The sequence below is a fragment of the Archocentrus centrarchus genome, chromosome 20, assembly GCF_007364275.1.
Source record: "Archocentrus centrarchus isolate MPI-CPG fArcCen1 chromosome 20, fArcCen1, whole genome shotgun sequence".
Classification (NCBI taxonomy): Eukaryota; Metazoa; Chordata; class Actinopteri; order Cichliformes; family Cichlidae; genus Archocentrus; species Archocentrus centrarchus.
This window is the reverse complement of record NC_044365.1, coordinates 18,619,321-18,646,953: the sequence shown is the minus strand read 5'-3', so window position 1 is coordinate 18,646,953 and position 27,633 is coordinate 18,619,321. Positions and strand designations below refer to the sequence as shown.

At 39.9% G+C, this 27,633-nt stretch overlaps 1 protein-coding gene across 1 annotated transcript in view; it reads right to left on the bottom strand.

Moving 5' to 3' along the window:
• Positions 1-24,830, bottom strand: part of LOC115799767 (collagen alpha-1(XVIII) chain-like) — a 61,293-nt gene extending 36,463 nt beyond the window's left edge. The window contains exons 1-2 of the mRNA XM_030757049.1: positions 24,691-24,830; positions 24,507-24,589 (exon numbers count right to left, since the gene is read on the bottom strand). Of these exons, the coding sequence (XP_030612909.1) occupies positions 24,507-24,589; positions 24,691-24,701 (94 nt within the window). The 5' untranslated portion in view covers positions 24,702-24,830. The remainder of the gene's footprint in view (positions 1-24,506; positions 24,590-24,690) is intronic.
• Between the last annotated feature and the right edge of the window lie 2,803 nt (positions 24,831-27,633).

The window sequence follows — 27,633 nt, the reverse complement described above, 5'->3', positions numbered from 1 at the left end:
TTAAAATATTTCTTATGTGATATGTTACATGATATGCTGCACAGTACATTTTCATTTCTCAACTCACACATGTTCATGGTCCTGTGGATTTATATGACCTATAAATCCAAAGAATGAGAAAGTGATAAGTGTTTCATGGACATGCGGCTATCATGTTCAAGGAGAAATGTGAGATCCATATATCTCAGGAATGAGGTCGCACCTGCATGTTGTGGCTCTCCTGTATGTCAGGTATGCGATGCTCAGAAAAAGGAGGCCTGTGTGCACAGGAACAGACTCACACACAATGAACGCCTCAAAGTCAGCAAGCTACCAGATTTGCTCAATTCGGTGCAGCTTTTCAGAGAAGGTTTATCCGAAACAGACAGCTTGTGGTCGATATTGCATCTTCATTTATTGATCCCAGCGGGGAAGCAGATTACACGGTGTTGCAAGCACCTCGCTGCAGCAACTGAACCGCAAGCCACACATGGAGACAATACTGTGAAGATTATGATTTGTATGGGAAAATATCTCCTACTGTTTAAAGTCTGGATTCACCCAAATGGTAGGAAAAATCTTTCAAATGCTATTTAGCCACATAGATCCAGGTTTAGGTTCTGTCACCGCTTCTCTACTGTAGAGCCAAATTGAATCTCATTTGTTTCACTAAAAAGAAGAAATATGGTTCAGATTTAGTGTTCTGTAATCCTGTTTCCCTTTTCGATTGGAATTCTGTTGTGCTGAGACATTACTGCAGGTATAAAGTCAGGACTGCAACAGAGTACTGGTAAACTCACCCTAGATAAACCATGAGGGACACAGTTACAATGGAGTCCTTCATATATTCGGAAAGGCAAACAGAGATCACCGCCAAGCGTGGTTTCCAAAGTGGGAATTTACCTCTTACAGCTTTAATGTACAGCAGAATCATGAAAGGAGCTTATTCCCAGTTTGGTTAATGTCAGGATGGCCAGGAAACTTACTTAATCTAAAGAGACTTTCAGAAAAGTTCCTAACCTTTGCAAAAGACAAGATCACATAACAAGTGTTGAAAATATATAATATTTAATGTTTTGACTTTTTTCCAAGTTAGGATGACAAACAGTTGGCTCCAGTAACCCTCAAAGTGGTGGAATATTTTTCCACAATAAAGCCAACAATGAGTTCATGCTCTAATAGCCCCTGAAACAGGACATCAACAGCACAGCTGATTATCCTATAAAATGGAAACAGCTTTTACAGGCATTTAAATTTCAGCAGCTTGTAAGACGAACCAGATGGTTTACGGGAATTGGTGTAAATCGTGGCATCCACGCTTGTGGAACAGAGCCAGGTGTATTTCCACTGGCATTTCAATTGATATTTGAAAGGGGGAAAAAAAATGAAACCTCCACACTGTCACTTTTCTTATTAAGACTCCATTTGATCAGGCTTATCAGGCCAGTGTCAACATACACGACTAACTAGTGGAGCCAGCCTCCACCAGACAAGCCAGGAGAGAATTATTAGGCAATTTCCTGTTCAAACTTTTGTAAACTTTTGAAATGACGGTGAGAACAAGATGCCACACACACACACACACACACACACACACACACACACACACACACACACACACACACACACACACACCCCATTTGATACTGAGTTAAAGAGCTGCACATTCACAATCAGTAGCTGGTTATATACACAAAGCAGTCATGATGCAGCTGCTGAGGATATGAACCTCAGCAATGTTATCAACTACAGAAAAATAAAGGCCTGCCTAAATGAATTTGCTGTTACCAACAATATCACTGGCAATCAGATCCAAATTCTATGCGCAGGATTTCATGACAAATCAGTTCTACACGACCATTATGTTCTTGGCTCAACAGCCAAAAAAAATGAAAGTCCTCAGATAACCCCTGCACCGAGCTCTGGTCACGACTGTGAAAAAAAGGCTACTTCAGCATTGTCTCAGTATGCAGGTATAAGCTATTAGTTCCAATGAGTGATAATGGATAATCCATCCATCCACAGTTGGGCTGGAGCCTAAACCAGCTCTCAGGGTGAGTGGCAGGGTACACCCCTGGACAGGTCGCCAGTCTATTGCAGCGCTAACAGAACCATTCAAACCTAAAGGCCAAATTAGAAGTACAGTACCAATTAACCAAACATGCATGTCTTTGGACTGTGGGAGGAAGCTGGAGTACCCATACAGATAAGGGGAAAATATGCATACTCCACTGAGAAAGGCTGCGAATCCTGCTGTGAGGTAACAGTGCTGACCACCATACCACTCTGCTGATGAAGGATAAATAAAAGAAAATGCAGTTAGTTCATTCGATACATTGGATAAAGGAAAACGAACCCTAAACTTTAAATGTTTTCAAGGAAATTCCACAGTAGCTGACCTTACTGTGATACTGCCAGGGGGAAATAAGCTGGATGGAGAACTAATGTTAAGTTGCTTTTGTCACACACAGCAATGCAGATGTCAAACCTTAAGGTTTCAGAAGACTGGAAACATGTTTGTTTGTTCAGTGACAGTGACTATTGTTTCTAGTTTATGCATTAAGTGAAAAAGTTCGGGGGCAGTCCCCACAGTAAATCACTGCAAAACGAACAACTCTTTTGAATGTGTTTAACTCGCCACAGTTATTCTAATGCAGCCTTGAAATTAATTAGAAAGGCCACATTGCAATTGTGGCACATACAGCTACAAACACACCTCTTTGTACTGCCAGTGAGCAACAATTTCCGATCCAAGAAATGACTCGCTGTACCTACCGCAGCAAAATTAGGCAACACGTTCTGTCTCATCCCTGTTGATGCCAGCTGCGGCATTAAAACCACCGAGCAGAACTCCCATACTGGGATTCATTATTACAGAGATTACATGCCGTGAAACTGTTTGTTTCCCTGAACGTTTAATGAACACAACTGACAGCGCAGCTGAAAAGTGGCCAGTTTGGTGAACGTGGTGTTACATCCATCGCAGAGTTTAAAATGAGAAAATCCAGCCCACAAACATAAAAGCTCCCACTCTGGACTTTGCACATGGACACAACGGGTGCTTTATGTCTGTCAGGTAAAGTGAGGTCTGGAATCGGGGTGAAAGGGGCTGAGGAGTGAGCAGAGCGCATTCTTGTGTTTCATCCAAAATTCATCTTTGGGAGCAGGGTTTCTCAGTGAGGTGGACCGGCTCCTTCTCAGCCGGTGGTCTGAGTGGACTATGGTCCACTTAATATATGTTAATGTATACAGCAGAAAGCTCTCAAAGATGCACTGACCTTCAGTTCATCTGCCCTTTGATCGACGCTCTCTCATAAATTGCTCAGTTATTACACTGTTTGCATTAGCATAAAACTGCAGAGAATGTGGATTTTAGTCAAATGGGTTATGCACGTTACATAGTGAGCACCGGATCCATTAAATATTCACAACACACACAAATAGCTGACTACAATATGGGTACTTAAGTACATTTTATTTTGGCATTTAGTTTCCACAAAAAGGAACAATTCATCATCTGTCCAGTAGAAGCTGTGCTGCAGACTGGCTGATGCTTAACTGGAGTTTAGTGGGAGCACTGCTGCATGTTTCACAAAAGGTTAAAAGGTCCAAGTGTGAGTAAACAAGAGTGTGGGAGAGGAGCATGTAATTATTTCTTAATGAAAACAGTGTAAAGCATCTTGGAAGAGAGGGGTCATGAAGGTCAAGGTAGAATGAGCCTGTACGCGCGCTATTCATGTCATGTTAGACTTCATGAATTTTTTTTTTTCCTCACCCTGGTTAATTTGGCCAACACAGCAGAGGTGAAAACTGAGAAACCTACTTGGCTCTGTAATACAGGAATTGAGACCATCCTGCAGATTGGAAGTTTTTTTTGGTCAGAGTATGGGCCAGTGACTCAAGGCTCTGGAGTGTGCCCATATAAGTCAAAAGACTTGACAGGATGGAGCTGGGTCACTGATAAGGGTCTTTTTTTTTCTCCATGCCTGTACAAGCTGGCAGGTCCAGTGCTAAAAAGAGCCAAAAGAGAAATAGTTGAGTCAGTCAGGTTGGTGGTGCCAAGTATTCCCCATGTGTGTCTCAGCTGAAACAGACATGCATGCACAAACACTCCAGCCAGCTCCCTGCTGCTCCAGAGTTTTTATCTTCCATTTCAGTATGGGGCACCAAATTGGCAGTATCAACAAGAGAACAGTATCAGCGTTGTAAAGTGAAATATTTCATGATTTTTTTTTTTCCTTAATTCTTCACTTAAAGCCCCTGAGGTCAGTTTTTAGTAGCGCACTGGAGTGCCAAGAAGCATGTTTTTGTTTTAAAAGACATGAAAAGTTAAATTTTCACTCCCTATGTATGCAGGTAAACACTCCTTGTGCACAAATTATGCCCCCTACTGCACTTATTCAACTTCTAAAAGAGTGTTCATGCAAGTGGTATTCAAGTATCATTCACAGCAGTCAAATTCACTATCCTTGTCTACATATTTGTCTGATTAAAGAAGCCAAAAACAGCCAGGAGGGAGATTATGTCCCCGACAAGCCGTCTTGCCAAATTTTAAGTTTGCTTAAGAAAAATCCCAGAATCATGAAAAATCCTCAATGGTTGGAATAATATTTTACGCAGATAACACTAACTTAGCGGCAAATAAATGAGAAATAAAAACCTTTCACAATATTGAGAGTGAGACAGGAGGACCAAATATAACAGAACCTAGTCTGGTTTTGAAAGATTTATATTATTATTCCAGACATGGTATTCTTTACAGGGGTAATCATAGTCACCTAAATGAGAGTGAAGGCATTTATACTTTATTAAAAGTTGACATAATGCATAGCAGTACCATAATCAAAGAAAGCTTGGCTTAGTATTAAAATTATCTTGTTTTTGCTTTAATATAAAGTTTTGTAGACAGCCTTATCTCAGAGATTTACATTAATTAAAGCAGCTACAGTCTGATGTTAAAAGCGGATGTCTACAGGGTTCAGATGTCACGGGGCTCTGTGTAAACGGCATGTTGTTTCGGCTTACCCCAAGCTGTGTTTAACCAGCTGTGGAAACTCCACTCTGACCAAAGTGTCAGAAGAAGAATGATTTGCCAGCTTAAACAAAAAAAACAAAAAAATACAAAAAAAAAAAAAAAAAAAAAGAATTGTGTAGTGGTGATTTCTCAAATGAAATGTGGATGAAGGAGCAACAGAGTGCAAGAGAGAGAAGAATAAGAATGAAGACAGGCAGTGATAAGAATGGATAAGGTGGAGACAATCAATCATCAGTTCAAAGAAGCCAAAGGGAAGGTAAAAGGCTTCTTTCCCGCTTAATCACCTGGAACCTTTTTGCCATGGCTGTGGTTTGTCACGGCTACTTGTCAGAAGAGAAAAGAAAAAAGTGGAGACAAAGAATGGAAAAATCCTCGCTGGCTAAGTGAGTGTGATGGAAATTCCGTACGAGAAACACCATAAACTCAAAGGATCAACATCTGCGACTGAACATAGCCCTGTGACTTTTTCATCTTCATCCATATCAGCTCCTCAAGCCATAACGAAATCCCTTAAAAAGCCTCTTCCTTGTTTTCCAAGGATGAAGGCCAAGGCTCTGCAGTCAGGCAAAGGTTTGTATTCATCACACAGGAGACACTCATGTAGCTTATCCAAAGTGTTCCTACAGAGGGAGGGTGTCGGGGTGGGGTGGGGGGTCTGAGCGATACCATCTGCTTTGGCTCTGCAGTGCTAGTTGTTCCTTACAGTATAAAGAATGGGCCTTCAGCCAATCCACTTGCAGTCCGGTCCATTCAGTGTCCTGGCTGCATCCAGAGGCGCCAGTGGAAGAGAGAATATAACCTGACTGAATGAATAGGCGTCTGTGAAGGAGTAGTATGTGAACAACCCACAAACCATGGTCATGGGCTGTTTATTTGTGCACTCGAGGTCCTGGCCTGGTACCGCATCGATAGCCCGTAGGTGCCATGCAGTTCATGGTTGTGCTTCTGTTCATAATTCAGCTTGACCTCTGCTCACTCCTCTGTAAACCCCACTGCAACTGCTTTTAAAATCAATCAGACAACACACTGTTGGATTTTTGGAGGACTGCATGCAAGTGTGTCTCTGTAGCATCTGAGTTGGTTGAATGCCTGAAAGCCTTCTTTCTGCATTGCCAGAGAGCTAAGATATATGTAAACAGACACAAAGTGGGGCCACAAATTCAACTTAAGCCCCTTGGACTCAGTTAAGGAAATCCAAGTTCATCAGCATATACAAAGCAAAGTCCTCACATTTTCCTAGTTCGTTGTGAAGGAATCTGACTGGTCTCATCCAACATCTTTAAAATGAACTGGAGGACAGGTTAGGAGCCAGACCTCATCACTCAGTCTCCTTCTGAGTCCAGTGTTGAGTTATAAAGTCCTTGTGGTCAATTTTGGTAAATCTTCCACCCACGGCTCCACTGCAAAGTATTTACTTCCAAATCCCTTAGAGATCAGCAAAGTTTACAAAGTTATTGTGTTTAATATTAGTCTCTCTCTCATTAGTTGCTAAATTGGGTCAAAATGCAGTCCAGCTTTGCCCCGGGTAGGAAATTACCCCAATCCTTGACCCCCGTGTCTTACAATAACCAAAAACACTCAGCAGCTGTTAGCATCATTTGTCAGGTCAAAACCAGGTCAAGCTCATTAGCTTGTTATTCTGATGTAATTCCTCTTGTCTCCTAAATGCTTGGAGTTTGGGGGTTAAAGCCAAACCTAAATCTTCTTAAGGAGAACTTTTTTTTTAAAGTTTGTTGCAAACAAGGGTTTAGACATTACAGATGGTAGAATTCCCCCTAGATCTGAAATGCAAAGGGGAGGAGAACTTAAAAAGGGACTCAATTTAAAAAAAAAAAAAAAGAAAGAAAAAGAAAAAAAAAGATAAAGTGGTAAGGATTCATAAACATGTTCAAAGGCAATCAATAAACCTTCAGTCTGCCTGCTCTTGTTCACCTTGTTTTACAGGTATTGAAAAAACAAAAAATAGATTGCCTGGGCAAGATGTTCTTCTTGACCTCTGATACTGTGTATGAAGAATCCACACATTTGAGATTTTGGTATAAAATAAGTTCATAACTACTAATACAGCTGTGCAGTAATAAATTATATCTACAATAAATCAGTCAAGCTCCTAAAATACCCGAGAGCCAGTATTGTGTCTGCTTAAGTTGAGCCTCAGCTAGATAGACCCATCAGATCTGGTTTTACAGTCAAAGCTTTGGACACTTTATGTTTTATACTCTCAGTCTGTCTGATTTAATTTTTTTTTTTTATTGATTTTAGGGAAAACCATTGATGCTATTGCAACAGATTGTAAGACTGAAGCAAATCAGAACCATGAGATCTTGCTTAACCCCTGTGAGAATAAAAAGGTTTTAATTTTTACAGAGCAAACCTGCAAATCCTAATGTAAAAGATGGAATCCGCATATAGTTACCTTTAAAAAGAAAAATCTTTCCACCTGCTAGATATTTCAGAGAAAAATACAATATGTGTTTGCCCGGAAATGTAATGATTTACTGTACGGGGACTGAGCCACCAAAATGTAACTTTGTGTCCCCAAAGCAACTTTTTCACCTCTCTAATAACAAACAGTCTTAGACTTTCCAGAATAAGCTATCTGACTTACGGAGTCACTGTTAAAGTAACCTAATCCAGAAGTAAATGTTTCGACTGAGCCTCAGTTCAGCCGGTCTAAAGCTGTGTGTGTTAACTGTGTGTACATTTGCACGGGTGTAAAGCTTTCCAGATTTAGAAACTGGCCCTTCTCCTCACTGACAGTCACTCTATAACAGAGGAGGCTGCACATAGTTGTTAAAAACCAGAAAAATCCTCAAGTACCTGCTGGCTCTCTGACAAGCTCTTTGATCCCAGCATCTGACCCAGACGCGACTTCCTCATCCAAGACTAACAGACAGCATTGACGATGTGTGATTTGCACACACAAAGTATCTTTAAAAACAAAGGATTCAGGATTTCAGACTTCAGGCTCTGTGACGTGATTCATCATGAAATGGGATTTGCAGCATGTTCGTGTTTGACATATTGGAAGATTAAGTTGTCAACTTTGTTTTGATTTTACCGCTTGCCATTGTCATAAATAATCACAGGTGTATTTCTGTTCAGATTCCAAGTGCAAGGTGAAATGAAGGTGAAAGTAATCATTCAATGCCTTTTGTTTGTCAGCGAGCTTATGCAAAAACTAACATGCCGTATTTTGTGAGATTTGTTAGAGATGTGCAACGTGGGCAAAGGAAGAACCCATTTAATTTTGGTGTGGATCCAGATGACTTTGTTTAAAACTGACAGGATAGGGCATTGGCCTTGGCAGACGACACAGGCTCTGAATGCCCTTCAAACTGCTCCCAGCCCTTCAAGGAGCAGTTTACTCCATGACCTGTATATAAATATAAGTTTTAAAGCAAATTGGTTTCAGCCCCTCTGCCTTGTACCGACAGTGCATACAAATTGGTAACAAATGCTGAAAATCCAAAACACCTGTTGTGATAGTTTGGGATGAGCAGTGGCCATATGAAATCATGGAGAAGTTGCTGCTATCTGATTTTACAGCTCTCATTTTGAGATGTGTTGATGTAAACAGATTAAAAATTTTCCAGTGGTTTCTGTCAGCTTCATTTACAAAAGTTGGCCTGATTTGATGACAAAAATATGAGTGATTATAAAAGTCTGTCTGAAACAATTAAGGACCATATAGTGACCATTTGTGATTACGATTTCATCTATTCTTACCACTCAGTTGTGACTAAACTTTAGTAAAACAATTCCTCGTGCATCGCTGATGCCCTATGAGTGTCTGACAGAAAAACTAGCCTTGGAAATGCTCTGTGACACTTCATGGTTCCTGACAATTCTCACTTCAGAGATCTGTCTGACTCATATTACCAAGACTGACCTATCGGTTGATACTAGCCACCTGCCAATATATCGATATTGACATCTGTAGTGGCCGATAAATGAAAGTTTAAAAACAAAGTAGTAAAGAAGAGACAGGAGAAACACCATTCAACCATGTTATGAGTGTTAATGTTGCATGGTTTGACCACCAGAGGGGGCTCTGAAACTTCCCTGTTGGTAATGTTAGCAATGCCACAAAAGCAACAACCACCTGTTCCGAGCTGAATCGGGCAGAGCGTAAATGAGTAATTCATGAATACATTAATTTTAAGCTGACATATTACGCTAGGAAGGACTCAAATACACATAAATGTTTGGGAAATCTGTTTTTGTTTTGTGTGTCTGAAAGGAGAAAAAAAACAAAATCAAACAACATATTGTAATGTCAGAATGTTTAAGACAAAATATCGGAATCAATATTGGTCTTAAAAATCCTATATCAGTCAGGCTCGAAGCAATAGACCCAAAATTATTTATGTAGCATACAAAAGGTATTTTGCTTGCACAGAACATGCACAGTCAACATTTTTCTTCCTCTAAGTACCAATTTATTTTCTTAAAGCATCCATTTAAAACTCAAATGATGGGTTTTCTGAATGAGTATCATTTTAAAATACTCAAAGGAAAGTGTATGGATCTAGTATCACTTTACAACTCTTTGTAGCTCTGACAAAAGGAAAACTGTTTTCAGTTACAATCTGGCACAAAGTCTCCCACTGCACAGTTCATTTGACACACAAAAGCTTAATCGCTTCGTTCTGTTGTGTTCAGCAAAGCTGCAAATATAAAAAAATTTTAAATGTAAAATAATATGACACTTTCTGCAAAAACTGGAGCTTTTGGCACAAGTCTGCACAGTCTGGTTACTCTCAACAATGTATCAAACACAAAGCAGCTTCCCAGTTGGTGTTTTTTGCCAAGAGGAAATTGGAGGAGAGTTCATGTTTCAGATTTCCTGCCAGTGGAAGACTTGTCAGATCCCAAGTTGCCTGCTGAATGGGTAGAAGTCTCTTCAGGTAACCACGTTATCACAATAAGTTGGTGCTCTTTTCCTTGACCACGTTGCCAGTTTTGACTCAGCTGATAGTGAGGGGTGCATACAGAGAGCTGTTCAGCTGAAAAGAGAAGACCTTTTTTTATTTGGAGCACGTAGCTGAAAAAGTTGAAAAATTGTGTTTTTAGTCTCAATCCAGTTGCAATTTAACCATGTTTAAAAAAACAACAAAACAAAAAAAAAAAAAAAAAAAAACACCACTCTTCTGTTCTTCAGTGAAACAATGAAGACATTTACTTGATGAAAGGAAATCAGAAAAATAAGTATACAAGCTGTGCAGCTGATTTGGATTAGAAATGACTACATGACAATCTAGTTAAAAACTATATAGCTTCCTACCAGAAAGACCACTAGGTTTGCCTGACAAACCGCAGACACAGTTTACCAGCATTTCACTGTTGCAGCTCATTTAAGGCTCTGCATGCCAGATACTGTACATCCTGCTAACAACTGTGATTTTTTTCCCACTAAAACCATTGCCTGCAACTTCCCCACATTCCAAAGTTTCGTTGTGTTTTTATGGGTAAAGACGTCATAATGGGAGGAACTCCTTTTGGGAAGGCAGATTATTTAGTGCCATGACCACTTATGCTGAGTAAACTGAAAAATCCAGCTCACTATCCCATTAAAATCTGGTGAAAGCAGCTCCAGTATTGATAGAAACTGAGTTTTGGTATCATAAAACTGATCTGCCATGTATTCTGCAAAAGGGTGATTGTTTGAATGGTTTCGCCTGGTCTGACTTGAATGGAATGCAAAAGAAGGTGGTGAAACGTTAAAAAAAAATGGCACTATTTTGCAAGAACAAAGAACAACAACTAATTATTGCTTAAATTTCTGTGGAAGGCCGGATCTTCTTTGTCATTTTTCTCCACACTTTGCAATGAGAGGCTGTTGAAACATTTGGAAGCTACACAATGGCGGTCTTATGGCATTGACAGAACTCGTCTGTCTGACCCGAAATTTGATAACTAATCTCATGACCCCAATTAAGCTGTCATCTCTAGTTTCTTGTTGATCGCAAAGCCAGACCAATTACACTTAATAGGCAGACATTTTCAATTAAGTGCACTGAAAACATCAAGACTGTTTTCTGGGGCTGAACTTGCTCTCGAGTTAGAAAGCTTTTTGGAAGATTGATCTGTTTTTCTTTCTGCTCTGGTCAAAAGCTGCTGCTGAAAGCTTTGGGAGTCTGGGCACCAGGGTGGGATGTCTGGTGTTGCCTGAGGCACTGACTGATGACAGCATTGTTCAACTATGACCCGAAGAAGAAGAAAAACAAAAGTCTGTGAAGTCACCAAGAGTAATATTCACCTTTAGCAAAGGCTTTAAACAAAAGGAATTATTAAGGATTGGCTTTCACATTAAAATCAGCATTAAATTACATTTAATCAACAACTTATTAAAGAAACACATTTTCTTAAACTTGCTGAATGGCAAAGTGTAAAACTAGGAACTTTAGCTGCGTAGAGTTTCACTTGCTCCACACTTAATCAATGTTTGAAATATATTAAAAAAAAACACAAACAAAAACACAAACAAAAAGTGATTATATCATTGTATTTTATTGCTTGACCAAACACTGAGGATAATGAGAATGCGATAGTAATCCACAAAGCTTTGAGGTTAAATAAACCTATTTTAAGGTAATCAACATGGTTGATTAATTTTGGATTGCTTTGCTTGATACCTTTGCTGCAAAAATCTGGTTCTCGTTTGAAACCAGGAGGCAACAAGTGTGAATAAGTACAACCTTTCTGAAGGCTTATCAGAAGTGGACAAACACATACATCTGAGACACACTGGCTGGTGCAGAAATAATCAAACATTTCTCTGATCAGACCAAAATTGGGTCATTTTAAATGTTTTAGAACTGAAGGCAGCATTGTGCTACAGAATCATATATAATCTAGCATGGGATGACACACCGCACAGAAATGAAGAACACCCAATCACGCGTCCTCATCAACAGTCGAGCATTTTTATGGACATTTAGAAGCCCCATGGGAGTATCATAAAATGTTTTGACCATTTCAGATGTTTCATAATTGCACTTGATTGAAAAAAATTGCAGAGAACTCAGTAAGTCTGGACACGCCTTGAGCTTAAATGATGCTGGATGCAAGAGAAAAACAAATTCCATCTTTCAATACGTTTCAACCAGAGACATATAAACCAAATGTGATCCATTACAAGCCCAAGGCTTCAGTTGGAGCCGGAGCAACTGAAGTAATGCGATTCTAGATGTTTGACTTCATTTCTATGAGCACACAGACTTGAGGTTATGGTCATTTCCCTTTAAACAAACCCATTTAAAAATCACAACCAAACTCCAATCAAATATTGCTTATTGCATCTTATCTGCTCTTAAACTGCTTCATATGCTTATGGTTTTAGAGGGGTGTAACATTAACAATGAAGGAGAGAAAAAGCATGAAAGAGTCAAAAAGAGTGAAGCTGAAAGAAAACTAAAGGAGGGCAGGCGGAGACAGATGTTTGTTGATGTTTACTTGCCAGTGGTGGGGAGACAATAAAGGTAAATTGAAACCAAACCATCAACTAGGTTTGTGTTGGGATTTTCAGGAAGTGAGTCGACAGTGTGCTCACAAACAACCCAGCTGTGGACCAGCTGAGCGCACAGACACCCCCGTTAATCCCACCACCCACTGGGAATTAATCGGGATCCTCGCTGCAGATGCTCTCCAGGGAATTCGTCGTTTCAATTTACTTCTCACCATTGCCCAACGTTTACACTGATCTCACAGTGCTACACTTTAGGCTGCCAAAGAGAAAGGCCCATCTGGCACCAATTTCAGTAAAATTCATCAAAAACAAAAAAGTAACAGGAATTAAGCAGGTGGCGTTTACACAGGGTAAACATGAAAACGTGACAAAAACTTCAAGTATTCAAAGTTCAGGTTTCTGTGGTGATGAGAAGTTCTTTGAAGTCTGGTTTTTGTGTTGATGACCACAAGCCATCTATCAGCTAGACAGGATGCAAGAGCTATAGGGGTTCAAGGCTGAACGGCATACCAGTACAAAAGCTGAACTGTGAACCAGTATAACCTATGTAAAGTCTGCCTAGCATGAGCAAAGACAAGGAGGGGGAAAAAAAAAAAAAAAAAAAGATTATGTAGCCAAATGTATGTAGACACCGTGCACGGCGCCTGCACAGAGGCCTATTTCAAATCACACACCTTTGGGATAAATTGCAACAGCATCAAACTTTATCACTTATCAAAAGCCAACCTCCCTTTCATTCCTCTTGAAGAATGAGAGAGAATCCCTGCAGCCAGGCTCCAAAAATCCTGCACAAAGCTTTTGCAGCAGAGTGAAGGTGGTCACTGCAACAAAATAAATATCTATCACTTTCGAATGATTATCATCAAATCTAAACATTAAAGAAAACACATTACCTTTTCAACAATTACAGACGAGTTGAAGATTAGACCTTAAAGTGCCACCTTCAGTTGTGCAGGCTGATTGGGACAAAATAGCTCTAAATGAATGAACCATTCTTATTTTCACCAACACCATCATCCTGGTTCTTTTAGAGCAGGAAACAGACTGGAGTGCAAACAAGGGTAAAGGTGATGTTTTTTTGGAGCATAGGTAAGAGGGAAAAAAGGCCATCTCATAAATCTATCCTCACTTAGAACTGCTCTGTCATTACAAATGTCCTCCTCCTGCAGCGCACACTGCTACAATGCGCTGCATACCTATACATCAACATGCCCTTACACAGGCAAGTATGCGTTACTACAAAGAAAAACAAAAAACTTTTTCCCATTGTTGTCCATACAGAACTCTAATTTTTAAAAGGACTGCAGTAAATTAAGGACACATCGAAACCCTTAGTTCTTACATGCAAGCATGTTTTTGAGCCACACACTGCAGTTGTGCATTCCATGAGCTCATCACAGACTCAGATGCTCCTTTGCACTATGACAGGGCATGTCCTCTCACTCTGTGGTCTCCACAGAGCTGAACAGACACCTGCTTGTTTCGCCTCTATCTTTCCGGCCTGACAGACAATTTCCATACTGTTAGAAATTCCATGTTTTCACCCATCAGGCTTCTGTGGTGCAAAAGCCAGGAAGCCGGCCTCTCCCAGAAAAATAAACATGCCAATTCAGACCACTTTACATTAACATTAATTGGAGTTTTGATTCATTTCTAAGCCCTTCTGACGGCAAACTTTCAGCATGCCATTTCCTTCAGGAACACAGTAAGGCTTATAGGTTTAGATTAGTCATATTTTATAAATACTCAAACATAGGATGTACTGTGGTTCAGTAACATCTGTTTACAGCTGTAATATTTATGTGCTGTGATGGTCCAGTACTCACTGCAGATAAGAGTTTTCTCATTGCTTTTTGCCATTGAACAGCTCTTCAAGGAGATAATTCATTAGCAGGTGTTTTCATAAAAGAAGGTTTTTCCTCAATATTTTCTAGATACCTACCAGGGGATTTTTACACTCACTAATCAAAGGATTGGTCCCATAACCGCTGCAGACGGTACAACCCAACAAGATCGTCACTTAAGAAGATTCATCCATAGTTCAAAAACTAACTTTATTATGTTTAACATACTTTGATGTGTCCCAAAATGTATATATGTATCAACATTAGCTACGTTGAGTGTATACATGTGTTCATATAAAAGACAGACATAACCACAGTGGCACCTTTGATTCTGGACTTCACATTTTAATAATTTTGACCAATGTCATGCTGGTTTTTTGAAGGCAAAAGTTACCACATTGAGTTGGTTTTTTTTTGTTTTTTGTTTTGTGAGTGTGTGTGTGTGTGTGTGTGTGTGTCTCGACATGTGCACTTTGCTCAGGAGTATCTGCTGTATGGGACATGATTCAACCATTAGTTGCTTAGGAAATGCGTATTCCCCTACTGGTTGGCAGTGATTGCTTTGGTTCCTAGCAGGTTCCCACAGTTGCCTGCAGTTTTTCATGTTTGTCTGCAAATACTCGATAACTACTAGCTGAGTACAAGTATAACTTGAAAAAGTTAATTTTACTCTATGGTGGGTGTCATGGCCTCTGGAACTTGGACCTTATTCACTTGACCCTACATGCTGACTAATTGTCATATGTCCAAAATGACCATAATGTCACATGGTTAGTGGTCACATGTCTGCAGCATCTCAATATGTTATATGGTACTAAGAAGAGTTAAGTTATCTGCTAATGCTAGTAAGCACAGTTAGCGAGCTGTATTCATAAACTGTATGGGTGTAATACACAGATATCTGCTAATTAGGCTGACATTACACTGTAAATTATAGCATTTTATTAGCCTATAAAAAGGCTAATAAAATGCTATAATTTCACTCACAAATTGGACAGTGTATAAAACATAGCAAGCTATTATACTAGCCAAAAAATTCAATTAAAATACTCGTGCAAACTCGGTGGGATCAGAGACTTCAGTTACTGTAGGAGGCGAGACCTCTAAACTAAACACTAAACAAGTCCAGTAACAAAAATTTGTCTGCTATATAATTATTATAATAAAGGGGGAAGCTATTCATAGCGGTCCTAAAGTATTCACTATATGATGCAAGTCCCTCAAGCGGTCATTAAAAGAACTGCAGTTTTTGGCACCTCCCTGTTGTCTTCAGATACATGAATTGCACTATATGTACCTGTATATTGTACTCATAACAGTCCAAAAGTTTTTTTTTCTTTTTTTGTGGAAAGCTGGACACTTCTCACACTTAGTGGTAATCATAAAGGCTAAATAACATAATGGTAGAGCCCAACAACTAATTTCCATCTGGTAGAGAAGATGCGTAGCTAGCAATGGCAATATCACTTCTAGCTAGCTAACCAATGGCAGTTTTGTGTCTAGAATCAACTTTGTTTTGCTGTCGTTTGTGTTATATGCATGAAGTCTTCAATATTCAAGATAAATCCTTAGTAAAAGTCCCCAAAACTTGTAAATCTTCCTAAAATGTGGCTGCTAGTGTGACAATCATGGTCAGATGTTTCAGTCATTATTTCGACTTAGTGCACAACCTGTGTGATCTCAGACAAAACTACACCATTGACATTTACACACTACATTAGTCGTGTACTATGTGGAAATGTATAAATGCAAATCTCTGATTGGGACACAGTACTTGTGAGGTTAGATTATGACAGGAGAAGTAGAGCTGAGGCTCATGGGAATCTTGTTAGTTTTGCAGTTATTTTGTCATTAACTGCACCATTGGACAGATATTTTGACCCAACATTGAGCGAAGATAAAATGTCAGGTCAAAATACTAATTCATCCCAAGTGAGGCAGGAATGACAAAATTCAGCCCAATCTATCCAATAATAAAAGAACTTCCCCAACAAAACCACACGTCTACATAATTTTGTGGTAGAAAATGTCATGGGAACAACCAAGTCATCCAATTAATTGTGTGGGCACAAGGAATGTCTGTGCTGAATTTTCATGCAAGTCCAGCAAGTGGATTTCCAGAGATTTCCCTGGGAAAAAGGAAGGACTTTGAGTTGTTGGTAGCAGTATGAAGATAAACTAAGGGGGTTTAGTAGAATTCACTGCCAGCGGGCCATGAAAGGCTGAACATAATGTCATGGTAAAGCATGGACATCTTTACATTTTTCTTCTTTCGCTCCCTCTTAAAAGGTCATCAAGAAGAAAAAAAAATCCATTAAATATAGAATAAAAATATTAATATACTTCAGACATCAACAGCAGCAGCAGCGAGTAAAGGAGTCAAAGCACAGATCTGTTTGATCCTCTTCATCCAGTGCTAGATTAAAGACCAAGAAAAGGAAAACAGTTGACGACATCCAACAAAGTGCTCAGAGCTGCAGCATTTAGTATGAAACCCCTTTGATGGCCAAAGCTTTGATTTAATGGAGCGACAATGGATGTTCAGATAAGAATTACTGAGAGGTTTAGTAAAGATAAGTTATCTTAGGAATTTGAACTTGCTAACCTGTACCATCAATTTCCACTAAAGATGACAAAAAAAAAAAAAAAGCCTTTAAAAACTCAGAGGGGAAGACAAAGTGACACTAGGCATCACACCTTTATCTTCCCACACAGAAACCTTTCAATACTAAACACATCCTGTGTTTGTTGTCCGGTTTCATGCCTTGAAGACAGTCATCCATCTCATCCTACGCAGACTGTCATGCTGCGTTCACCACTTAAAATAGTGCCTTGTTATGTCCGGGACAAATTTAGCTATTCCTGTTTATCCACCAGGATAATGCACGTTTTTAGTTAAGGGTTTCTTTTAGATTAGTTGCAGATACAGTTATTGAGGTCCTGATACAAACAGCAGAGCAGCCTTCCTCAAAGTGTTATCAGCAGTACACACCCAGTGTTCTTTTCAGCTGCTTTTAGATAGTCTCTTGTTCCTTTTGAAAGATGTTAATAAGAATATTAGAAAAACGAATAAATAAAATCAAGGGCCCATGACAATCAGTAACAAGTGATGAATGAAATACGATCCAGATGAAGACAACAGTTGGTATAAGTGGACCAAATGTGGAAGTTGGAAGTAAACAGGAATAACCTCGGCTGCAGACACTGCAGCACAAACAACCCATCTTGAATCAGTTTGAGCTCACTAACATATGAAAGTGTACACAGCCAAAAAAAATGGTTCAAATCATTTATCTCAAGGAGAGATGATTAAAGCCACAAGTTTTTATGCCTAAATGACTGAACTGGCTGATTTCCAGTCACTACGGGCATCTGACTAGATTCCTCCTAGGCACCTCCTAGGTGAGAAGTTTTGGGCATGTTCTACTGGGAGGAGGCCCTGGAGTGGAGAAATTACAACACTACGCTGGCCTAGGAAATCCTTGGTGTCCCACTGAAAGAGCTGGAGGATGTGGCTTGGAAAAGGGAGGTTTGGGCATCTCTGCTTGGACTGCTGCCCCCATGACCCAGGCCCAGATAAGAGGCAGAAAATAGATGGAACAACCGGGGACAATAAAAATTAAACTAATATACAAGTTCCAAAAAGTTCACTTCCTTTAATGGCCACTTGAGGTTCACACCAAAAGTGAGTGGATCCCGAATGGTTGGGAACTAAGTAAAAGCATTTTTCTTGGTCACCTTCCCAATCTTCTCATGTAACCTTTGTCAAGGAAAGCTAGTATGATATTTTTTTATAACCTACACATCAATGGCATAATCTCTGGAGACATGCATGTTGCATTTTTGCTTTATAGTATTGAAATAACATTCTTTTTAACTCTTACTTTTTGGCCACAGCAGCTTTTATTAACAGTGTAAGTTATGACAGGAAAGCAGGAGAAGAGATTGGGGAAGACATGCGGCAAAGAGCACAGGCCGGGACTCGAATCTGTGCTGCCAGCTTTTTGGCATGTATGTGGTCGCCTGCTCTACCACTGAGCCACCCCGGCACCCTTAGCTTTGTCTTTTTAATAGATAAAAAAAATTATTAGAAAGGCCGCCCTTTATTTTGTAAGATGTATGACCTGAAACCAACTAGTCCAAAAATTCTGATGTATTTTGCTAAACTTTTCCTGAGCCAAAAACCAAAAAATTGTATAAGATAACCAACACAAATTTTTGATTGGTTATGGCCGTGCAGCCAACTGTTAATTACTTTACATGTGAGCGGTTGCTGAACATCTCAGAGGAAACCAGATATCAATTACAGTATATCATTACAGCATAATATAGGGGAGGCAGCAATATTTGTACTGTGGAACCACATACATAAATTTGTCACAGTTTTTAAAACATTGATGTGGTCAAAGAAACATCTGATCTTTCTTGACTTGCAGTGGTAGAGTGACATCATCTGGTTGTTTCCTATTTGGTGACAGCTTTGGTGCTCAGTTCATTGTTGTGATGGTACCCTAATTATTACTCAGTATTGTGTATATATTTAAAAAAAAATGGATACAAGTTGACTCACTTGTGTGCTTTGTCATCTTGTGGATGGAAACTGGACATTATTATTATTTTTTTTTAATAGGAAAATGTTACAGACTTTTAAATCCTCAAGTGTTGTATGTGGGATTTTAGCCATGAAATCACTGTTGGACAGGGCTGAGAATCTTCCTGGGAAAGAGCTAGAATTACAGTCTTAATCAAAAGCTGACATGTTACCTCTGTTCAAGCCTGCAGTCTAGATGATCCACATCAAATCTGCAGCCAAACTGGGATCTCATCAAGTCAGAATCAAGATGAAATGGATGTGGAAGGATTACACATTGCTTCCTTATAGTCAATGTCAGCACTCATATTATTAAGACTAATCTACAGGTTTTAATGCCATTTATTGCAATGAATTTCATAAGCTACTCATGAAGCCAAGACTTTTGGATTAGTACGAGTTGCACTGAGATCTTCCACTGCACATCCTCTTCCTCTTTCTATTGGCTAATGCAGCATTAATCCAATGGCTTCAATCTAAAATTAGAAGCTACAGAAGTCTGGTATTTCCACAACGGCATATTTCCATTTCCATTGTTTTCATCACACTTGAAGTCCTCATCTGATGCTGACAAAGCATGACATGGCTCCAGGAAATGTATCCAGCATTGTGCAGCTAATCCTCCAGCTACAAATCCAACCTTTGGTGGTTTAACTCCAAAGTAGTTTTTTGGAGAAAGGTTGACATTTCAGTGAGTTAAATCAACTCTTTCATACTTGCATGACCTACACTATATTGTCTAAAGTATTCACTCGTCTGCATTCACACGCATGTGAATCTGAATGACAGGAAGGGACCATCCGCACTCTTCTCATAACATTGGGTGCATGAAATTGCCCAAAAATATTTTGGTATACTGAAGCATTAAGAGTTCCTTTCACTCGACCTAAGGAGCTGAGCCCAGCTCCTGAACCATACCACACCATAATCCCCCCTACACCAAACTTTACACTTGACATAATGCAGTCAGACAAGTACTGTTCTCCTGGCAACCACCAAACCCAGACGCGTCCAATGGATTGCCAGAAAGAGAAGGGTGATTTATCACTCCAGAGAACACATCTCCACTGCTCTAGAGCCCAGTGGCAGCATGCTTTACACCACTGTATATGATGCTTTCCATTACACTTGGTGATGTAAGGCTTGGATACAGCTGCTTGGTCATGGAAACCCATTCCATGAAGCTCTCTAAACACTGTTCCTGAGCTAATCTGAAGGCCACATGAAATTTGGAGGTCTGTAGCGATTGACTGCAGAAAGTTGCTGACATCGGCACAATATATGCCTCAGCATCCACTGACCCTGCTCTGTGATATTTACATGGCCTGCCACTTCATGGCTGAGTTGCTGTCATTCCCAATCACTTACAATTTGTTATACCACTAACAGCTGACTGTGGAATATTTAGTAGTGAGGAAATTTCATGACTGGACTTGTTGCACAGGAGGCATCTTGTCAAGGTACCACACTGAGAGCAACCCATTCTCTTTCTGTAAACACTATATGACAGTGTTTTATTTTGCTATATAATTCAACTTGAGGTCCATCTCTGACTCAAAATGTTTTGATTCAAAACAGCTTCACACGCAGGTTAAATGTGGGTCACCTACAAACCACAAAGTAATTTCCCACCCTGTTCTTTGTTATATTGGTAATACACATCTAACAACACTCTTCTCCCTCTCTAAGAACTTGCATCATGACAATCTTGTCCTGCCACCATTGCCCTCATCACCATCACCATCATCATTACCCTCAGCACCAAGTTCAGTGTAATCACCATGACCACATTTCTCTTAGACTTGCATCATCAGCACCCTTTTACATGTCTTATTGCCCTTAATTGGCCACTGTCCTGGACATTCATGTTGTTCCAGATAATTAAAACCATTATCATTAGAGCACAATTATTATGTGGACAGCAGATGGAGCACTTTGCATGCATGTGTTCTTTTTATCGTATAGGCAAGTACGTGTGAGTGCACAAAGGGATGATGCTCTATATATGGAATTTGTTAAAATGATGTACTCATTTGTGAAGACTGGACCCAGGAAATACCCTGGAGGGCATTTTTTTTATGATTCTTTTGCATATGAAAACAATAGGACTGTAGAAAAGCTAATATCTGGATCCTTCTCAACTTGGACCAAAGTCATTTTATAGTTTCTTTTGTGTGTCAGAGTTGATTTACTTGTTCATTTACTTTTCAATATTGTGTTCCCAACATATTGAACTGCAAATTAGAAAAATCTATACATTTATTCATTTACTGATTCATTTGCTTAAACACTGATTAATTAGCTCATTATTTTCTTTATTGATTGCTTGCTTTCATTACTCATTACATTTCTATGTATATTCACGTCCCCTTTCTTAATTTATTTACCTTATCACTTATGCACTGATCTTAAGTTGTTCATTAAGGTCTTAGTCACACAGCTCTAGAGACCAATCAGTGACACCCCCCTTCAGCAACCTCTTGTTGGTAGGGAAGAATGTGTATTCCCCTACTGGGCGGTGAGTGGTATATGGAGGTTCTTGGCTCTCACCAGGTGTAACTGGTGCATCAAGAAACTCCTTGTGGTTGCCAGTTTGTCCCAAGTCCTATGTGACTGGAGCTTTAGCACTCGATGCCACAGCAACCGCCAACAACCTCCAGCAGCCACTTGCCAACTGGTCATGGACTGCACCTTGCAACTGGTGGTTGCTAGATGGTCACCAACCAGTCTCCTGGCCTGTGTGACTGAGACAACTCATTTTGTCATGGATCTCCCAATTTCTTCATGCATTCATTTTTATTTCGCCATTCATTTCACCCCCCCCCCATTTATAGACCACTGCTTTCCTTTATATTATTTTCAAGTTACATCCATAGGCGATAGATAAAAGATGGATACAGCTACCACATCACATTTCTAAAATCCTGTCCAAACCTCTCACCATCTTGGGCTTTTTAAGCCAGAAGTGATCACACCAAGTTATCAGCTAATGCTAGCAAGCTTGCTTAGCAAAATTCATCTCACAGATCAGACCTCTTGGACCAGCCATCACTGCAATTACCTACACAAGTAACGTCATTTTGTCAAGTTGGTGCAAGGTTAATATTGTTTGTTGATTTTATATATATTCTTTTCTTAATAGTGTGAATTATTATATCTTTATTTATATTTATAATAACTGCGGCTGCTGTTACACCCAAATTTCCCCTCTGTGGGACAATAAAGGCTGTTTCTTCTTCTTCTTCTTCATGAAAAGCTCTGAACAACACCAAAATCACACACACACACACAAAAAACAACAACAACAAAAAAAACTCTTTTATATACAAACATGTTTGTATATAAAACATGTATATAAAAGTCTGCAAGGACCGACTCCCTTTTGGGGCTTGCGTAAAGTAGCCATTCAAGGAACTGCAGTTTTTGGCACCATGGCTTTTTATCCCTGGGGGGCAGCCACTTGGTTAAATCAAATGACTTATGTATCTCTTTAATACATAATCATTTATTCATTCACTAACAGACACTGCTGCCAGCTCTTAATTCTGCTGCATCCACCTAAAAACCATCTTCACACACTAGTAACAGACACTGCTAAGAAAAGCAGTTTGCAGTATTTCACACTAGGGGAAAGAATTATATCAGCTTTTTTTAATGTTTTTTTTTTTTTTTTTAAATCCCTGCACAAAAACGTGAATGTTGCCACAGCGACAGCTCTGTTTAAGAATATTTACAACATGCAGCCTGGAAATATGTGTCCCTGGTGCTCTCTCGGGCAAGTGAGCCAGCATGCGCAAGCACACTGTGTTTCTTTTCCTCCTCTTGAAAAAGTGAATCATGGCAGAGGATTATAAATATGGCAAACACACAAACAGCCTGAGAATGAAGCCTCTGGCTCAGCCAACATCTGCAGGATCTACAGTAGAGGAAACTGGACCATGAAATCACATTTTAGAAAATTTGCTTTAGCACCACCCACCTCCTCACACACATCAACACCATCAAGTTTGACTTGGATGCAGAACATATTCAAAGCTTCTTTTCATTCCCACATGATTTTATTCCATTTATCTCATAATAGGGCAGAGACTTATTGAAAGCGGTCACACTTTTTTTTTTTTAAGCCAGCAGGACCCTAGGTTGTGGTTAATTCCTAATATTAGCTAGAGCGTTAAGTTCCATGGGGGCCACACTAGGTGATGAGACCTAGACAATGCCGCTTTTGTGACTTGGGGGTCTCTGTGGTGATCACAGGTCAAGATATCCTCACAGATAACTGCAAATGCTCATCTGGATTCCAGCACACTGACAAAAGCAGTGATAGCATATTGGCCTGTCTGTCTGAAGGGCAGCATGAAAACTAATAAAAAAAAAAAAAAGAGGCTCTAAGACATAATTGACAATGACCTTCATCTGTGACATGCACCTTCCAATACTCAGCATTACGTCATCTTCATTCCCTCTATTATGCAGTGCTACTGAGTGCAGAGCTGGTCTGTCAATGTGCACATTGTGAGGTTTTACTGGTATCCAGTTGCAATGGAAAAGAAAAATCTGCAAGTCTTCCAGCGCTAATTTGAAACATGTTAAAGTGTCCTTGGTGATGTATTAATCACTACAAAGAAAATCTAGGTTTAAGCTGTGAAAACAGTCTGCAGAAACAGCAAAGCACTACACAGGGGCTCCGACAAACAAGTTAGCCAAGAAATAACTCAAGAAATAATACAGAACAGAAGCCTAGAGGAATCTCCCTCATCTGCATCGATGTCATAAATTTTAAAGCACTGGCTTGCAAATTTGCCCAAAGGTATGGGAATGCTGGTTTAACGGTCCATGTGCCCCCTCACCTCCACTCCAACCAAAATTTGCATTATAATCTCAACATAATTTGGTCTTCTATGGATAGATGGAGAGGTGGGGAGAATTGGTACAAATTATGCCCCGTTACAGAATCACCTTCAGAGATTGGTGACAATTATAAATCCCACCTATGGTCACCCCTGTCCTCCTCAATGTAGGGCAGTACATGTATCTTCATTAGACATTCAAGGCTCCTCAGTGTACCTCCTGTTCAAGTGACCCTGGTCTTATAACCCTAATATAAAACTTCCTCTAGGATGTTCTGCTATGGTCAAGTTGGGCCTTTATTTTTAGCACCATCTCAAAACACAGGCTCAATCTTCTAAAGACATCTCCAGGGTCTCCAGGCTGCACGTGCACTTTAATTATCACCTGGGTGTTAGTGAAGAGCCAAGATGACACTGCAAGACTTAAAAGAAATCTTGCAGTGCCTTTCTAAACATGTTAGAATGTACAACTATGTAAGCTTTATTACTAAACCATTAATTAAATCCAAGATGTCCCAAACTATTACAATATTTGTGTGAGCTCCCACTAAAAATATATTACTGGCAGAGTAATATTTAAACAGACTTTTTAAGTAACAAAAGTCCATTTCAGGACTAGAGTGCAACTGTTCCATCATTCATATTCAACAGCTGAAAACCTCTGAGTCGGCAGAAAGTTTGCCAACAGCAGAAAAAACACTTTCAGCAACAAAACAGTCAACAGGCAGAGTGCACATACCATCCAGCAGCTGATAGGCAGAGGAGCAATGGCAGCAGAACTGGAGGGCAAGGAGAAATAATCCAAAGAGCCAGGGAGGAATGCTGCACAAAAAAAACAAAAAAACACACAACTTAAGAGTAAGAAAACATACTAAAAGTTAATCGATTCAACTTCTTCACAGAAAACAGTGTGTTTCATTTACCGTGGAGTCATCTTTAGTGATGGTGAGTTTAGTTCCACACTAAAGTTGCCCTGTTCATATGTGCTGCTGATAGAGACACAGAGAGAGAGAGATGGACCTCACTCTGCCTCGCTCTCATTCACTCCAAACTAAAAACTGCTCACTCGCCTCCTCCTCTCTCTTGCCCCTCTGTCTCTCTCTCTCTCTGGTTCTCAGTCAAACAAAGGCAGCTTCAGTGCATTGGGACTCAAGGGGCCCTCGCAAAGCTGAAATCTGACTCCCCGCGTCTCTCTCTCTCTCTCTGTGGACCACCGCTTTATAATCCAGCCCTCCCCTCAGACATCTCAACTCCAGATACAAATTAACACACTCCAGTTAAGCCCCCCCATCACATTTATCCTGCTCCTCCTCACTGGTGTGGTTTCTCTCACTTTCCCAGTGCTTGGAAGCACTTTTCTTGTGTGGCCTTGACTTGATGGGGGAAGATACTTTAAGATGTGCAGCATCCAAAGCTTTCTTTTAAGCACTGACAAGAAGCTCTCACTGGGTCAAAGAAAATATTCAGATAGCAAAGACCAGGGCTTACATGATTTGTTGGCATCACATCAATGTGTTCTTTTTTTTGTAAATCAGGTTCAGCCCATCAGTCAGTCAGTCAGTCAGTCAGAATACTTTATTGATCCCAAAGGGAAATTACTATTGTTACAGCTGCAACCGTTTCATTTAAACGAGTAAACCTAAAACACAATAACATACACTAAAGGCATAAAGTATAAAGACTAAAGAGATATTTTGACTATATACACATCTAAATCTATACACATATGAAAATTGTGAGTGCAAAAATTTTTAAATAGGTGTCATTATATATATATATATGCACAGTCCTTTTTTGTACAATGTATAAGTGTATGTACAATGTACAATGTATATAGTGTATGTACAATGTATATGGAAATTTAAACAATTTTATGTACAATTGAATACTGATAAGTGAATGACACTGATGAACCACAATGTCACCTATTAAGGGAGGAGTTATAGAGTCTGATGGCCACAGGTAGAAATGACCTCCTGTGGCGCTCTGTGGTGCATTTTGGTGGGATGAGTCTTGCACTGAATGTGCTCCTGTGTCCCATCACTGTGTTGTAGAGTGGGTGGGAGCCATTGTTCATAATGGCAAAAGCATCAAAAGCAAAATCCTCTAATCCACAGCAACATCTGAATAGTTCTGTGAAGTGGGTTCTTCTTCCAATTTAAAGTTGGCACTGAAAAAAAGCGTGATATTTCTTGTTACAACTGTTGGTCATTTTGACATTTTGAATGAAACTATTGTTTTGACCCACAAATCACTGCAGAGTTGCTTTGTTCTCCCTAGACAGGCCCTTTCAGCTTTTCCTGTTGCAGGTCATTGTGGGCCATATCGGGAGTTGTACCTCCCCAGCCTGCTGTAGGTCCTTCCTGGGTTCTACCCTTTGAACATGTCTTGATGCGCCCAGAAGGAAACCTGATCAGACACTTAAACACCTTGACTTTAAGCCGCTCATGCGTCAAAACCTTTTACCATCTCCCCAAGGGTGAACAAAGACCTCCACCTTTGAAGAAAAGCTCAGCCATTTGAATCAGCTATCTATGTTACTTGTGTTTCATAGTGATGGAACATAGAAATTCAAAAATAAAAAAGCTTCATCCTAACATTTTTGTGATCTTTGTGTTGTGCATTTTGCTTTGACTTGCTGTTCGATCATTTTTAGGCACCAGAACTTCTTGACTAGTTTATGAAAAGGGGAACCCATTAACCCTACACTTTGAAAAACAGCACTTATTGGTTGCCACCGACTCCAAGAGGTTCTGAAGAAACGTCAATATGCATCACATTTCTCCATTAGCGTGACCAGGTGTGTCTCAGCACTGATGCCAAAGGACACCTGACATGCCAGCTGCTTTGACAAAGCAGCAGAATTGGACCCTTGGTGATAACAGGCTTACTGCTAGCAATCACAGTTTGATTCAGCTACAAGAACTAACTCATCAGCAAAGACAGCAAACTCATCAGATCCTGAGACTAACAAAATATACACTTTTGGTTGTCCTATGTTACAAAATTAAAATCAGAATTGCAGAAATAACAGACGACATAGCACGCTCCACAAAGGAATTTTCAGATGGTGAGGTTAATCATTTCTGCTGGTGATAATGCCTCTGGTGACTCATCAGCCACAATGTCTGGGCTCAAGAGCACTTCACACGGGAGCAAAATGGAATTTGCCTTAAACAATCACAGGCAACCCCCCTCCCCTCCACAGTCTAGCTGCAGGAGCCAGTGTGGTAGAGGAGGAGGACAGACAAGCATGTGTTCAGACCTTGTTTCTGACGGCTTAGACAGATAAGAGCCGGTCTTAGACCATGAGTGATGCCATTAGTGAGGCAGGAACCGTGATAAGCTTTCTTCACGTAACTGACATCACACTGATTGACCAATACCGTAGATGCTGACTGGAATATTTCACTCAAACCTGAATCTCTTTTTACACATTTATTACCGGCTTTATTTCATCTTTTACTCTAGATAATCATTTTCAGGATTTATTGCATTGAAATGAAGATCTGCACTGGATGTGGAGTTGCAGTTGTCCCAGCTGTCCAGCCTTTCATAGGGGAAGAGGTGGGGTACACCCTGAACAGGCCACCAGTCTATCACAAGGCTACACAGAGAGCCACATAACCATTCACACCTAAGGCCAATTCAGAATCACCAAAGTCCAAAGATGTCATGGAATTATTTGGACTTTGGGAAGAAGCTGAGTGCCCAGAGAGAACCCACACAGGCAGAGAGAGAACATGCAGAAATATATAACACTACCATCAGCATCCCTAAAAATCCAGTATAAGTCAGGCTCTCATCAACAAGTTCAACAATCTTCAACCAACCTCAGAACTTTCCTTAACCAAATGCTTTAGTGT